Genomic DNA, 14,653 nt, shown 5'->3' on the forward strand with positions numbered 1-14,653 from the left:
CGTGGTTGAACTACAGACAACACGAGCCGTGTATCTCCTTCCTGGTGGAATGACTTCAACTGATCGACTGTCGTATCTCCTCCGACTAATAGGCGATGCTCATGCATGGTTGTTTACATCTTTGGGCGGGTTTAGTGACACCTCTGAACAGTCAAAGGGACTGTTTCTGTGATTCAATATCCACAGTGAACTTCTATCTTCATTAGTTCTGGAAACCGGCCTGATTCAAAACCTTTTTTTTTTATTTGTGTATATACAGGCTGTACATAAAGTCCGGGAACACTTTCTATCATTTATTCTATAAGAACTAAACTTTGTACAGATGTCATAATTATTGCATTTTGAAGAGAAACTCTTAAAGCTTTTTAACAAACATTCGATATGCGAACCGTGTGTGACCCGGCAGATGTCAGTACGGTGATCAAGTTCTTGCCATACCCGTCCCAGCATGACATCGTCGTCTGTGGTAGTCGCTTCCTGTATTCTCTCCTGAAGGTCTGCTACATCACGTGGGAGAGGCGGTACGTACACCAGATCTTTAATGTGTTCCCACAGAAAAGAAACACACGGAGTGATATGTGGTGATCGGGGAGGCTATTTCGTGGAACTGCTGTCCCCTTCTGTAGCACGGCCGATACCGCTGACTACCGCCAAATTACCTAACTACACTGTGGAGGTATACATGAAAAGAAAAACACTTTCAGGGTTTCTCTTCAAAATGACATGTGTATGATATCTTTACAATGTTTTGCTCTTGTGCAATGAATAAATGAAAGTGTACCCACACTTTATGTACATTCTGCATAATTACGTGTGAACTGGTATGATGTTCCATGGACTCCAAGGAATTAAAACGTGTGCTGATTTAATTTATGTGCGACGCCCCAGACATCTTCGCAAACTTGCGCACCAACAGCAGGTAGTCTAGGTGCGACAGGGGTATCGGTATCGATGCTCGATGTTACGCCTCCATCCCACTGACTGAGTTATTTTCAAACAATAAAATGCTACAAAAATTTAACGGCAGGTCCGCTCATGACAGTGCTGGGAGTTCGAACTATCCCATTTGATGAGGGCGAATTGGGATTGTGGGTGGGGATGAGACGGAGCTTGATTCATATTGGATGATCTCCCCTTTTCTGTCCCATCCCCACCCTTGTGTGACCATGCCGTTTGACGAGAATGACCTTCAATATGACACGCAAAGCTCTAACGTGACACCGAAAGACATTTTAGGCTATCGAGCTCTTCCACTCCCTCTCTACTTGTCGATATTGAAATCATTTTATAAGAGGAGGGAAAAAGTTAATACAGAGAATTCGCGGCTAATTTCTTTGCTACCACTGTTCTCGAAGATTTGTGACCTAGCAGTTTTCTCGAGAGTAGGCGTGCATGTCATTATAGTTGCTCGAAGAATATCTACAGAAAGTAAAGCTTGTTTACTTGTAGATGAGTACCAGCAGTTGAGGAGAGTAGACTTTTTTGGATTTAGCAAAAGCATTTGATTGTGTGGTCCCCTTTCCATTACTTGGAACATGACTGGATTAGGGACATAAGCTCAACAATGGTTCACTGGAAAGCAAAAACCTAAATGTTAGTCCGTGCGGCCACCCACGTCAGAGGTTCGGGTCCTCCCTCGGGCATGGGTGTGTGTGTGTTGTCCATATCGTAAGTTAGTTTCAGTTAGATTAAGTAGTGTGTAGGCTTAGTGACCGATGACCTCAGCAGTTTGGTGCAATAAGACCTTACCACAAATTTCCAATTTTCCAAAATGTTGTACTCCAGCATCAAGAGAAAGATTTGAAACTGACTAGAGACATGTAAATGGGGGCGCCACATTGTTCTGTTATAGGCGATTACTTTTTTGTTATAAATGAATTATCAGCCACTATAAAAGATGATGGCAGAAAAGTTTTTCTCCTTGCGGATGACACATCTGTCACTGTACAATAAGTGTAACTCGAAAACGATACAGGTAATAGTCAAACCACAGAACAGACCAACGCCCAATTGCAACAAAATGCAATACAAACAGTAGTTGATACACAATTGAAAATGAGCAATTTTACTGTCTTCAGCTGATCCGACATTCGGGTGAAGTCGCCCATGTTATATTATTGGGTGTGTGAATAAAAGCAATGGTTTCCAGAAAACATTACGTAGTGGATCATGTGCAGAAACTAAATAGTGCCACCTTCGAAATAAGAATACGTGTCTCTGACGTCGAGACGGAGAGGCTTGTATACTTACGAGTCATGGTTAGAAAATAAAAAGACTGGTGCTATAACACATTTTCTTTCAAAAACATCCTCAATTTACTCGCTTCCTTCACCCCTACAGCTCTCCATGCGGATTTTCCATTGATGGAAAGAGCTGGAATTCCACCTCCGTGGTCCTCTTTCACTGTTTCAACTGATTGAAGTCTTGTTCCTCTTAATACATATTTGACTTGGCAATTTCGCGCATAGAGGTGGAACAGCAGGGAAGCGTGAGCGGATGAGATATGCTCGTAGGTGGCAAGAGAGAGCGTGCAAACGTAGTCCAGGTTGCCGAACAGTGTTGCTGCGGACACAAATCAGGCTCGTTTGCCTACAGTACATCGTACTATAAGTTTAAATCCATGAGAGGAATAATAAATTTTAAAACCGAATTCGATGAATCATCATGAGAGAAATCTTACTTCACGTCTTAGTCCGTTGACAGCTTTGTGAAGAAGTCAAGGTCAATTTTTCTCAAAATGAGAATTGTGTAACGACAAGGTCGTTGAAACTGCTTGCAATAATTGTCATTGATTGCGATTTGCACTGTATTATAAGTAAAAATATGATAAGCAACAGAGTTAACTAACCGGAATTGATTGACAACTGCTTCTACTCCATAAGATTTTTAAAAATATGTGTAAGGCGTGTATGTGGGTGAGTTTGACTGTAGTTAAGTGTAATCACTCTATTTAAAAAAGAATTTCGCTTAGAACAGACCAGTGCAAAAACTATCGTAACTGTAAACAAGCATTACGAGTGTAAGCAAACGCGTTCGACATTACAGTGGGAGACTGCATTTGTAATCCACTGAACAAGCAAAGAATTAAGCAACTTCTGCGAATAACATGAGGGAATGCTGACCGATAACATCGAAAACCACCGATATTTCTGCACGTGATCGTTCCTGTCACACCTGGAAAATGACCCCTATGGAAATTTCGAAGAATTTGACGAATTTATGAAAAGATTAACTTCTCCTTGGGCAGTAAGATGAATATTATGCTCTGCATACTTCGTAGGATACAAATTCCTAATCCATAGATGCTAAGAACTTCTCATATACTGTGTATGCAATTCTAATGTTGACAAACACACTTTTTAAAGAATGAACCTTTCAAACTAAAATGTATTATTACTTTACTTTGTTCCAAAGTTTACATCGTAATACCACCGCCACTGCTATCTGAGTCTGTGTCCGAACCATGTGATTATACATTTATGATGACAGGTTCTAGGCTTATATCCATCTTCACCTCCCAATCACAGTCTTTCTCGTGAAACTTTTCAGCATACCGTACAATTAGCGCCCACGCCGAAGGAAAGATGTACGTTGCTTCATGCGCAACTTAATCAGTTTCTGTTATCTTGAACGATTTTTTTAGTCACACATTTTCTTACTCACCATGAGATTACGTTGACAGTGGAATGTGGGTAATAGTAGAACTGTGTAATCACATTCGCGTTCATGAAAGTCAAGTTCGTGCGTTTTGTCGCTTGATTTGCATAAATAAATTGACGAGGTACAGGAGTTGGGGACGAGTCTGGTTTTTACTGTGTGAAATGTTTTTATTTTTACGCCATGGCAGGATATCAGAACCATCGCTCATTTAGCAGCAGGTATTCTGCAATGATTCTGATTCATCCATGTTTGATTAAGGTAATACACTGTTAGATTACAACCTTCTCTTCTGTCGTGCATCTTTGTAAGGGATGTGGTTCGTGTTACATCTGTACCCCTTCTTTCAGCTAAAAATTCTTCTCTTAACATATCTGAAACTAATGTCTTTTTAAAATTCTCTTCGTTGACAAAGTGCGACGTGAGGAGTAATTCGTAACTGTAACAAGTTTTTGTAATGTCTGGTATTCAATATTCACACAGAGCGCTTTAAACCACCGTTGCCGGAACCATCTATATCTGTTGAAGGTTTCTTGCGATTTCGATGATTTTCAGGAGATACAACATCAACTTTTTCTAATGACTCGGTTGTCGTGAAATACGGCAACAGTGCAGTATGCACGAGAGAGATTATCGCCAACTACTTGTCACTCGCGGCTAGCCGCTCGGGAAGACAACGAATCTTAGTGGCTACTAGCGGTTAATTGAGGGGGATGCAGAGGTCAGCTGAAGATTGGACCGCCTTCTTATGTGACGCGGACTTCAGTATCAGGAATGAAGCATGTAAACACCTGTAGAATTACGTACTTTTTGAAGAAAAACAACGATATGATGCATACATGTGGCCATTACGGTAAAAAAAAAATTAGGTTGCTGACACGTTGTCAGCTTATACACAGGAAACCCGAATTTGGACTGAATTACGGCTCGTATTTCATTGCCACCAATCGACGCCAGGAACTCATCTCTTGAAGTGTGGTATTATTACTGAAGTGTCATACCAGGGTATTGCCCTTCCGTGTTATACACATGAAACACTTTTCGGAACAGTTCCGACTTTCGAGTGACGGTGAATCCCATTCTCTAGGAGGACAGTTACAAATTTCTCGGCTTTCTTTCATTCTGGAACTAATGAATGACAAGCGCCGTAAGTAACGCAGCCTTACTGCGATTCACTTTCAATTTAAAAGCGCTCTTTGTACAACGCATACACTCGAGTTAGACAATCAGGTCTCTGTAATCTTCTTTCCGCAGGCTGGCCAAACCCTCCAACAATATTTATAAATCGATGTCATAGGGGAAGAAATGATATTACTCTTTGATCAAGAAAACGAAAAGAAACGCTAAGTGTTGTTTAATGCATCAGTTTGCTACCGAAATTAGAAGGTACGTGAGCACTTTCGCCTCAACAAACAGAATGCATTTTTAAGGCACTGGATAAGTAAACAGAACAACGACTACAAAAGGGAACAGCGTTCAGGCCACCTACGCAGTTGTCTGGATTCTGGAGCCATTACCGCAAGAGGCAGAAAGTGTAGCGTCAGCTGAGGTATTGACGTGTGTAGTGCCATTCGCAGATGAGTGCTTTTATGTAAACCTCATATGAATATGCACGTAATATCCACCATGAAATTGGTGTATAATTGGTGTATAATTGAGTCTGCAATTACAAAAAATTGTTGAATTATATTTCAATCTCATCAAATTCGTTCGGTTACGAGCTAATCTTATCTTCCAGTTTCAAACACGACGACTGTGCTTATCATACCATAAGGAGAAAGCGTATGACTTCCATTTATTTTTTGATATAAACCCCATTATGAGTAAATAGCTTTTAGTTTCGTTTCAACATCTAGGCAGAATATTTAATTGTTCTTCAATCTAAGGCAACCACCAAAAGTCACTATTAAAACAAAATCCTCTAAAAAACACAAGTAACGACATTTAACATACAATATGGACAGATATGTTTACCCATTTGACGTCTATGGCATTTTGAATATTATCGCCAAGTCAGTGGCAGCAGCTGTACTAGCTGGCTACAATTAAAAGGATATTTCATGGTGTCCCATCGGAATAATCTGCAGAAATTAAAATTCCTCTCAATATCTTCGCTGAGAAATTTCAATTTTTAAATCATATCATTAAATGGAATGCTTTTGTTTACCAGCTCTGAGACTCGTACATGCCTCTCTAATAAAATTTTTGTATGTAAGACGTAATTCTTGTACATCACTTCTTATTCCTTCTTGAATAATGCAACATTTGTAACGTTTGTGTGACTATTACAGGTAGCGTGTCTCTGGGTGCTTTCTTGCTATCACTAAAGGTTTTGGAGTAGTGGCCGAAAGATTGACGGATGTATACCTTGCTACATGACTTTGTTAGACAGGCAGTCGTAATTCTCTCACTAAGGGCTCTCGTGTAATTGCATTTGTGACACTCGCAAACCCATCAAAGCAAACTCAAAGTATTACCCTTTTTGATGCATATTGTGTTCCTCACGATATTGTGCGGAATGACCAGATTCGGATAAGTTACGGTGAAGTACGGATACGATTAGCGAGCGTTGCTAAGCAAATTTTATAAGTGTACAAAGAACGAATTAATAATTAACAGACCAAGGAAACCGAGTAATGGTTGAAATGGCTCTGAGTACTATGGAACTTAACTTCTGAGGTCATCAGTCCCCTAGAACTTAGAACTACTTAAACCTAACTAAGGACATCACACACATCCATGCCCGAGGCAGGATTAGAACCTGCGACGTAGCAGTCGCGCGGTCCTAGACTGTAGCGCCTAGAACCGCTCGGTCACATCGGCCGGCGAAACCGAGTAGTCTTAAAACTCTAACTAACGTGACCTGCAGCTACACCCACAAAATATTAGAGCAAATAGTCACTATAAAATCGGTGAACATAAAAATTGAAGTATGTAGTGCATCAGAATATCCGGTCAAATACTGTACATAGCTAACAGGTCAGTCATTTAGGAGCGTTCCTTGAAAAAGACGCAACTGTAAAACATAAGTCGGCAATTTTGTCTTGCAGCATTGATTCACTAGTAATAAATATTCACTGTAAATCTAAAAGTGTAGTGGAAATTATTTTTGGTAATAATAGCGAAAGTAGGTCTAGAGTGCTAATTTAAAACAAGTAATGATTTTTCAGATCGCTAACTTCTAGGCCAACGTTCTTTTCGACTGTACTGAACATCTACTACCTCTAACCCAAATATTTTTTGCAAATTAATTCAAGAGCAGCCGTTTTCATATCCGTGTTATGTGACTGAAATTTCAATATTTCACTAATAACGTACGTTGAATGTTTAATTTCCCCTTTAACAGTTGCAGGGTATCTGCTGTTCGTAAGTTAGCGAACAGTTTAGTTATACTTCCAGTTTATAATAATCATACCATTTTGACATGCCTTATACTGCATAACAGGAAAGGAAACCCAATTGTTATTGTAAGGAGCTATCATACACTGTGCAACGGAATTACAGAATCACTTTCTGAAACCGCATAATCCCCACCCATTACGACGCTTAAGTCTGAAATTTGTCTCAAAGGTACCAAGGAACTTCCTCTGTAACGGTGCAAAAAGCGTGGAGCCCCGCACAGCATCGTCGGACTCGACGACGATTCATACAGGAAGGTGTCGACCCATGTGAGAGAAAAAAAAAAAAAAAAAAAAAAAAAACCGCAGGTAAGAAGTTTAAGCGACGCGTAAAGCGATCAAGCGTTGTCACATTGGCCTCAGCACATCTTACCCACATTTCACCCCTTCTTTTGACGCCTCTGCCCTTGAGGTCAGAACCGGGACGTCCATCGCTGAAATCACAAGGTGTTCTTACGAGTAGACGAGGAAAACATTTCAGGCACACTGCCGCTCATAATCGAAATGGCGTGAGTGGTTGGCATAAAGGGTGTCAATGGAACCATCCCCTTCTCCCTTTTCCCCGTGAGACGTTGATTCCCTAACATTTTTCCATCGAAAACTATAATTTGTAGTGTCACGAGCGAAAGCAAGACGCCCTGACCGATACTGTTATCAAATCTTTGACGGTTCATTGTTTTTCTAAGGACACCGTGGTATCGGAATCTCGTTGAACGTGATCTCACCTCTTTTGAGCGCAGTGCGGCCTCGGTTTTTGCTCTGGTGTGCAGGACGGAACGACTAAAGACTATTAAAATCTATTCGACGAAATCTGAATCTGATACGAAGAATGAGCTCAGGCTGTTTCAATGCTTCCGGTTCACTCCCGTGTGGTGCGTGGGGTGTGACAGATACATCTCTGAATAAAACGACGTAGGATCCCTCTAATTCCACACGGGATCGACAAAACCATCACTGGCACATGCAAAAATTGATTGAGGCTTAAAAAGTGCGTTTATAGAGAAACCTGTGAAGTCCCGCTAGGTGCATGTAAATCGGCAACCACTTGTCGCACTTCAGATGGCAGCTCCTTCCTGCTTACACCTTGGAAAGGAAGACAGTTGCATGGTTTCGAAAAAGTGTTCCTTAAATTATATAGCACAGTGTACTAGAGGAATCAAGAGAAACAATAATATACAAGGTTACTTACGAGTACGTCTGCCGATTCAGAAGGTGACTCTTCGCAAATAATGTAAAAGGCACAGAAATGTCACATATCAGTGGTCGGGTCATCTCTCCAAGTTGCGGTTCGACTACGTCCAGTAGTGCAGTCACAATGGGGAGCACGTGTGTCAGAACAGACACACAAAAAATCCACATTGGCGCATCGAATGACTTCGCGCACGCATACAGGTAACCCAGTGAACAAAAATCCAAAGCAGGCTCTTCCGGGTTGTTTATGTCAGCGATTTATACTAGCTACACGCAGATATTGACGTCTGCTTCATCATACACGCTGCACACATTTATCACCTCTAGCGTGAATTAGGAACTTGGAGAGATGGGGTTAGAACTGGTAATTGACTGGATTCTCTACTGCTCGTAGTTTATCAGTACTAATCTTCCGATACCCAAGCGTACTCTGTATGTATCTGTAAATTTTATTTAAATGAAAATGGTATCTAGATTCACAAGTGTAAAATGAAGCTTGGTACATTTACTGTGTGATTTATTTTTTTCCACAGAGATAGTGATGTCGGGAAACATATCCTGGTCCGATACTGCGCTGTGGATAAACGCGCGGGTTCTGGCACTTGGTGGTGTGTGGAGACCGCCATGGTTCCAGCCAAAGTGGTACCTACTGTACAGAACGTGGGTGCTCTTCACGCAATTCATCCACCTCTTCGCCCAGGTTCAAGCCCTGTGGTACTTCCGAGGATACATGGACAAAATCACCCATGATACATGTCTTCTTATTACCACAGTTCTTGGCCTACCAAATTTTTTACCTTCGTTTTGAAAGAGGAAGATTTCTTTCGAATGATGCAGAAAATAGACGATGCCAGGGCAGAACAAATCAAGATTGGTGACTCAGAAATAATCTCTATCCTCGATACATCGTACAAATCGGCGAGAACTATTACGCTGTGCATGACTTTCCTGGGAGGGTCTTCACCTGCCGTCTGGTCCATCATTCCCATCATTATGAGGAAGTTCGGCATCTTTCCACCAGAGAGGGAACTGCCAGCGACTGCCCGGTGTACCAACAGTGACACTGAGACTCCCGTCTACGAGATAATAAGCGTATTGCAGTTCTTCAGCATGCGGTACAGCTTCTTCATGGCGATGTTCCTCGACCTGCTTTTCGTTTGCATTATAATTCACGCAGCTGGTCAGTTGGAGGTTCTCATGCTAAATTGAGACGTGTTGGTAATATTATTGGAAACCACGGTGATAGCGCTCATAAACAACAAAAGTTACAGGAGGAACTGTTGGACAAAGATTCTAGTGCAGAAACTATACGGACGCCGGCCGCGGTGGCCGTGCGGTTCTAGGCGCTTCAGTCCGGAACCGCGGGGCTGCTACGGTCGCAGGTTCGAATCCTGCCTCGGGCATGGATGTATGTGATGTCCTTAGGTTAGTTAGGTTTAAGTAGCTATAAGTTCTAGGGGACTGATGACCTCAGCAGTTAAGTCCCATAGTGCTCAGAGCCAGAGCCAGAAACTATGTGGGAAGATCTCCGTAACTGGATTAGGCACCATCAGGTCGTCATTGAGTATCTGCTGGAAGAATATATGTGATAAAATACATTGATTTGAGGTATCTTAGCACTGAATCCGTTTTCATCGCGTCGAAATTTCAAAATCAGAATTGGCAAGCAATGTACAATATCTTCTTGAGTCCTGCATTTTCATTTACAGTTTCATTAACGAGATTGAGAGGTTGCTGAGCAAAATCGTCCTACTTCAGTTCACGGGGGCTACTGTTATAATCTGCGTCACTATATTCGAAAGTTCTAAGGTACGTGCTGCCTTTGCCAAAGCTTTATTTTCGTGGTAGGCACTGGTCAGTGGTATGCTGATTCTCTGTGGCTGTTGCCTATGGATCTATTAGAGATACATTTCTATATTTTCTGATGCCTTCTCTATAGCAATCTGAAAAATCTTTCGTTTTACGGAAGACAGAAAACGTAGCAGCGCTTTTACTGTTACAAGCATATTTTGGAGTCGTTATATACGAAATATTCATGTATTGCTGGTACGCCGAGGACATATTATATCAGGTAGGTGGTAATATATATGCACACATTCTTTAATTAAGTCCACCATCACGTTTTTATTTCCTTGTAGACTATGAGTAAACTTTCTATCTTCCATAAATTTCTCATATATTTACGAGGAAAGTACGAAAGATCGTTATTTTTACAGCGGAGGTTCGTTGTCTTATGGTCTGATATAAGCATTGCAGTCAAGTTCCATCTAATTAAATAAAAACTGATGATAAAAATAGTGTAATGAGATGTTTGAATTGAAAATTGTTTGGTTCTTTTCTATGGCAAAAGTAATATGAAAAACTGAGCATTTATATTACAGTGTATGGAGTATTAGCTGTGTAAGCGAGGACATTGTTATTGGTGATTGAGGAGAGTGTATTGAACGACATTACATCAGTATTTACTTCATTTGTACACTAATAATTATCGCTATTGGGAGTAGCAGTTTCTTTGATTTGGCAATACCTTCAAGTACACGATGCAAGAGCAGACCATTAATGCTTACATTCCCTTGGCAGCAGGCCACATGCCGAAGTGTGGATGCGAGGATGCAAAACAGGTAATATATACTGACAGGCGTAACTCTCTTACTAGGCGAACACAGCAAGTAGGATAATCCCATTTCCTAGAAAATTCGATCAGTGTAGGGGGGATCAAAATATACATGTCCCGGCGGTCAATGTTTTCGAGATATGGTATGTGCCTTTTAGCGGGTAAAAAGTCTAAACGAAGCGATGCGATTGTGGCTATGGTCACGGATTCAAAATTTTGTGCCTCGTGTTCGAAAGTTTTCCAGTGAATATGGAAATAACGTCATCCTCATTTGTCTTCTAATTGTATGTCTCGTGGATAATTTAAAAAAAGCAATAAATGAGTGGAAAAAATATTTCTAACTATTTTTGGTTTATTTCTGTAGTGTAGCTTGATTCATAAACAAATGCAAGCACTACTTATCGGAAACGTGATCCGTCTCCTGCGAAATTTTTGCCAGAGTGTGAAATCTTCAACAGTGCAATGACGTTTATCCCTCGAATAAGATTCATACGGAGATATGTTGCTTTGACAAACCTGTCCTCGTGCAATGTATGTGATGTTCGCAATTTCTATCTCTCGTATGCTTCTAAGGTCGGTAATGAAAAAAAACGTCCTGAAGAATAATCATAGGAGAAGTATAAAAATTCAAAATTTAAAAAAGTTTTAACCACTGAAAATACCATACACACATATGTTATACAATAAATGTATGACAGTTATTATGAAATACAGCTGTATTTTTACAATATAATGGCCTCTTGTCACCTAACTTGATAAAAAAAGATGTTCCTGCACTAAAGTTCAGTCCAGTGGGTAGGTAAACAAAAAAGTGAAACAAAAGAGAAAAGCAATAACCCGGTTTCTAACACGAGACGCAAAACTGAAATTTCGCGACGCAAGCCATTATGTAATCAGCAGCATCTAAATTACATCGAAAACTTTTATCGACGTTTTGTCAAAAGCGGCTGAGTATTTTCGGATAACCCGAAAGACGTTATCACTTATTTTGTCTCCTCTTCCACTGAGCGATGTATCTGTGAACTCGGTTTATGGCATCTGCCGTGTTCTTCACGATATAGGTGCAGTTACGACGGTGCAGAAAACAAATGTGGCGTTTTTGCGGGAAGAGTGTTAGGTGCAGAGAAAAAACAAGTAACAAACTGAAGCTGATAGGCAATAATGTATCAATACTCACACTATCGACACTTATACCACTAACACCCAACATATAAGAAATAATGAAAGAAATAGAGCCACCGATTTAATATTTAGCAATAGACAAATATTAATACACTACTGGCCATTAAAATGGCTTCACCAAGAAGAAATGCAGATGATAAACGGGTATTCATAGGACAAATATATTATACTAGAACTGACATGTTATTACATTTTCACGCAATTTGGGTGCATATATCCTGAGAAACCTGTACCCAGAACAACCACCTCTGGCTGTAATAACGGCCTTGATACGCCTGGGCATTAAGTCAAACAGAGCTTGGATGGCGTGTACAGGTACAGCTGCCCATGCAGCTTCAACACGATACCACAGTTCATCAAGAGTAGTGACTGGCGTATTGTGAAGAGATAGTTGCTCGGCCACCATTGACCAGACGTTTTCAATTGGTGAAAGATCTGGAGAATGTACTGGCCAGGGCAGCAGTCGAACATTTACCGTATCCAGAAAGACTCGTCCCAGACCTGCAACATGCGGTCGTGCATTATCCTGCTGAAATGTAGGGTTTCGCAGTGATCGAATGAAGGGTAGAACCACGTATGAATTGTAACGTCCACTGTTCAAAGTGCCATCAATGCGAACAAGAGGTGACCGAGACGTGTAACCATACCATCACGCCGGGTGATATGCCAGTATGGCAATGACGCTTCCAATGTGCGTTCACCGCGATGTCGCCAAACACGGATGCGACCATCATGATGCTGTAAACAGAACCTGGATTCACCCGAAAAAATGACGTTTTGGCGTTCGTGCATCCAGGTTCGTCGTTGAGTACACCATCGCCGGCGTCTCTCTTCTGTCTGTGATGCAGCGTCAAGGGTAACCGCAGCCATGGTCTCCGAGCTAATAGTCCATGCTGCTGCAAACGTCGTCGAACTGTTCGTGCAGATGGTTGTTCTCTTGCAAACGTCCCCATCTGTTGACTCATGGATCGAGACGCGGCTACACGATCCGTTACAGCAATGCGTATAAGATGCCTGTCACCTGGACTGCTAGTGTTACGAGGCCGTTGGGATCCAGCACGGTGTTCCGTGTTACCCTGCTGAATCCACCGATTCCATATTCTGCCAACAGTCATTGGATCTCGAGCAACAGTCATTGGATCTCGAGCAACGCGAGCGGCAGTGTCGCGATACAATAAACCGCAATCGCGATAGGCTACAATCCGACCTTCATTAAAGTCGGAAACGTGATGGTACGCATTTCTCCTCCATAGACGAGGCATCACAACAACGTTTTACGAGGCAACACCGGTGAACTACTGTTTGTGTATGGGAAATCATTTGGACACTTTCTTCATATCAGCAGGTTGTAGGTGTCGCCACCCGCGCCAAACTTGTGTGAATGCTCTGAAAAGCTAATCATCTGCATATCACAGCATCTTCTTCCTGCCGGTTAAATTTCGCGTCTGTAGCACATCATCTTCGTGGTGTAGCAATTTTAATGGCCAGTAGTGTAAATAACTAACACAGGGGGTTAGTAATGTCTAAAGCTCAAAATCGCAGAAAACTACTCTTAGGACTGACTCTAATGATCCATTGGCATGTAAAATTGTGTGTATTACCACGAAAGGGGTTCGAATGATCACGTGTTCAAGATCTGAGAGAAAAACGTTCGCCGCACAAAGAAACTGATGGTGTTGCACAGCTATTTAGTCTTCAAACATCATACGTGGGTTTTTCAGTAAACTGGTCAAAGTGAAATTGAAGTGAACAGTATGCACATCTGACTATAACCACTTTTTCCGAAGCAGCATCACTTCTTTTCGAATGAAGAAAGGGACGACTCGAAAAGGTGAAAACAGTACAACTTTTCAACAGGGTTACCTATTGCCACCAGCCATGCCACCAGCTGCGTGTTTCAGTATAAATTTTACATAAACTTTTTGTTGTTGTGACAGTGACGGTGAGGTGGGGGCAGCAAAATTTTTCGTTTCGTGCGATTAGTTACAGCTAAGAGCCTCGCTAGTACAGCAGTACTGATAATCTGTCATAGTATGTAATCAGGCTTCTGTTTGCCGCGTAATGAAATTGTGAAAGGCATGCGATCATGTCAGTTTACTTAGTCATGTAGCACACTCGCTTGCAGAACTCTCGCCTTGCCAATTCCGCCTACTACTGCGGCTGGCCCGGGGCTCCTCCAGACTTGCAGCGCGCCCTGGTGTTCATCATCCGCAGGACTCAGAGGCCTCTGGGACTGACCGCCGGCAAATTCTACTACGTCTCACGAGAAACGTTTGTCCGGGTAAGTGTAACACGGTAATTAAGCTGTATGCGAAGTCAGGTTAACATGAGAGATCAAAATACCTATACGTATGTAAAGGTTCAGTCACTGTCCTGTGATCAGTTGACTGATATATATTCCTGTTAATGCTATAAAAGCATGACGCGCTCAAGGCTTTATTACGAGTGTTGTTCGTAAAGTGAGGAACGATCGGTCTCGAAATGGAAACCACTGTGAAAATCCGCGGATGCTTTTCACAGACGTTGCATGGGGGCTTAGTTAAATAAAAAAAATGCAAATATTTTATAGTAGCTGTATGTCCGATTACGCAAGTCTCGTAAACGGATGGCC

The 14,653-nt window shown here is 41.6% G+C and overlaps 1 protein-coding gene across 1 annotated transcript in view; it reads left to right on the forward strand.

Annotated features, from left to right (window-relative positions):
• Nucleotides 1–14,341, forward strand: part of LOC126094968 (odorant receptor Or2-like) — a 98,250-nt gene extending 83,909 nt beyond the window's left edge. Inside the window, exons 5-7 of the mRNA XM_049909623.1 lie at nucleotides 9,790–9,810; nucleotides 9,956–10,055; nucleotides 14,168–14,341. Of these exons, the coding sequence (XP_049765580.1) occupies nucleotides 9,790–9,810; nucleotides 9,956–10,055; nucleotides 14,168–14,341 (295 nt within the window). The remainder of the gene's footprint in view (nucleotides 1–9,789; nucleotides 9,811–9,955; nucleotides 10,056–14,167) is intronic.
• Nucleotides 14,342–14,653: the final 312 nt, after the last annotated feature.

This window comes from Schistocerca cancellata, chromosome 8, assembly GCF_023864275.1.
Source record: "Schistocerca cancellata isolate TAMUIC-IGC-003103 chromosome 8, iqSchCanc2.1, whole genome shotgun sequence".
NCBI classification, from domain to species: Eukaryota; Metazoa; Arthropoda; class Insecta; order Orthoptera; family Acrididae; genus Schistocerca; species Schistocerca cancellata.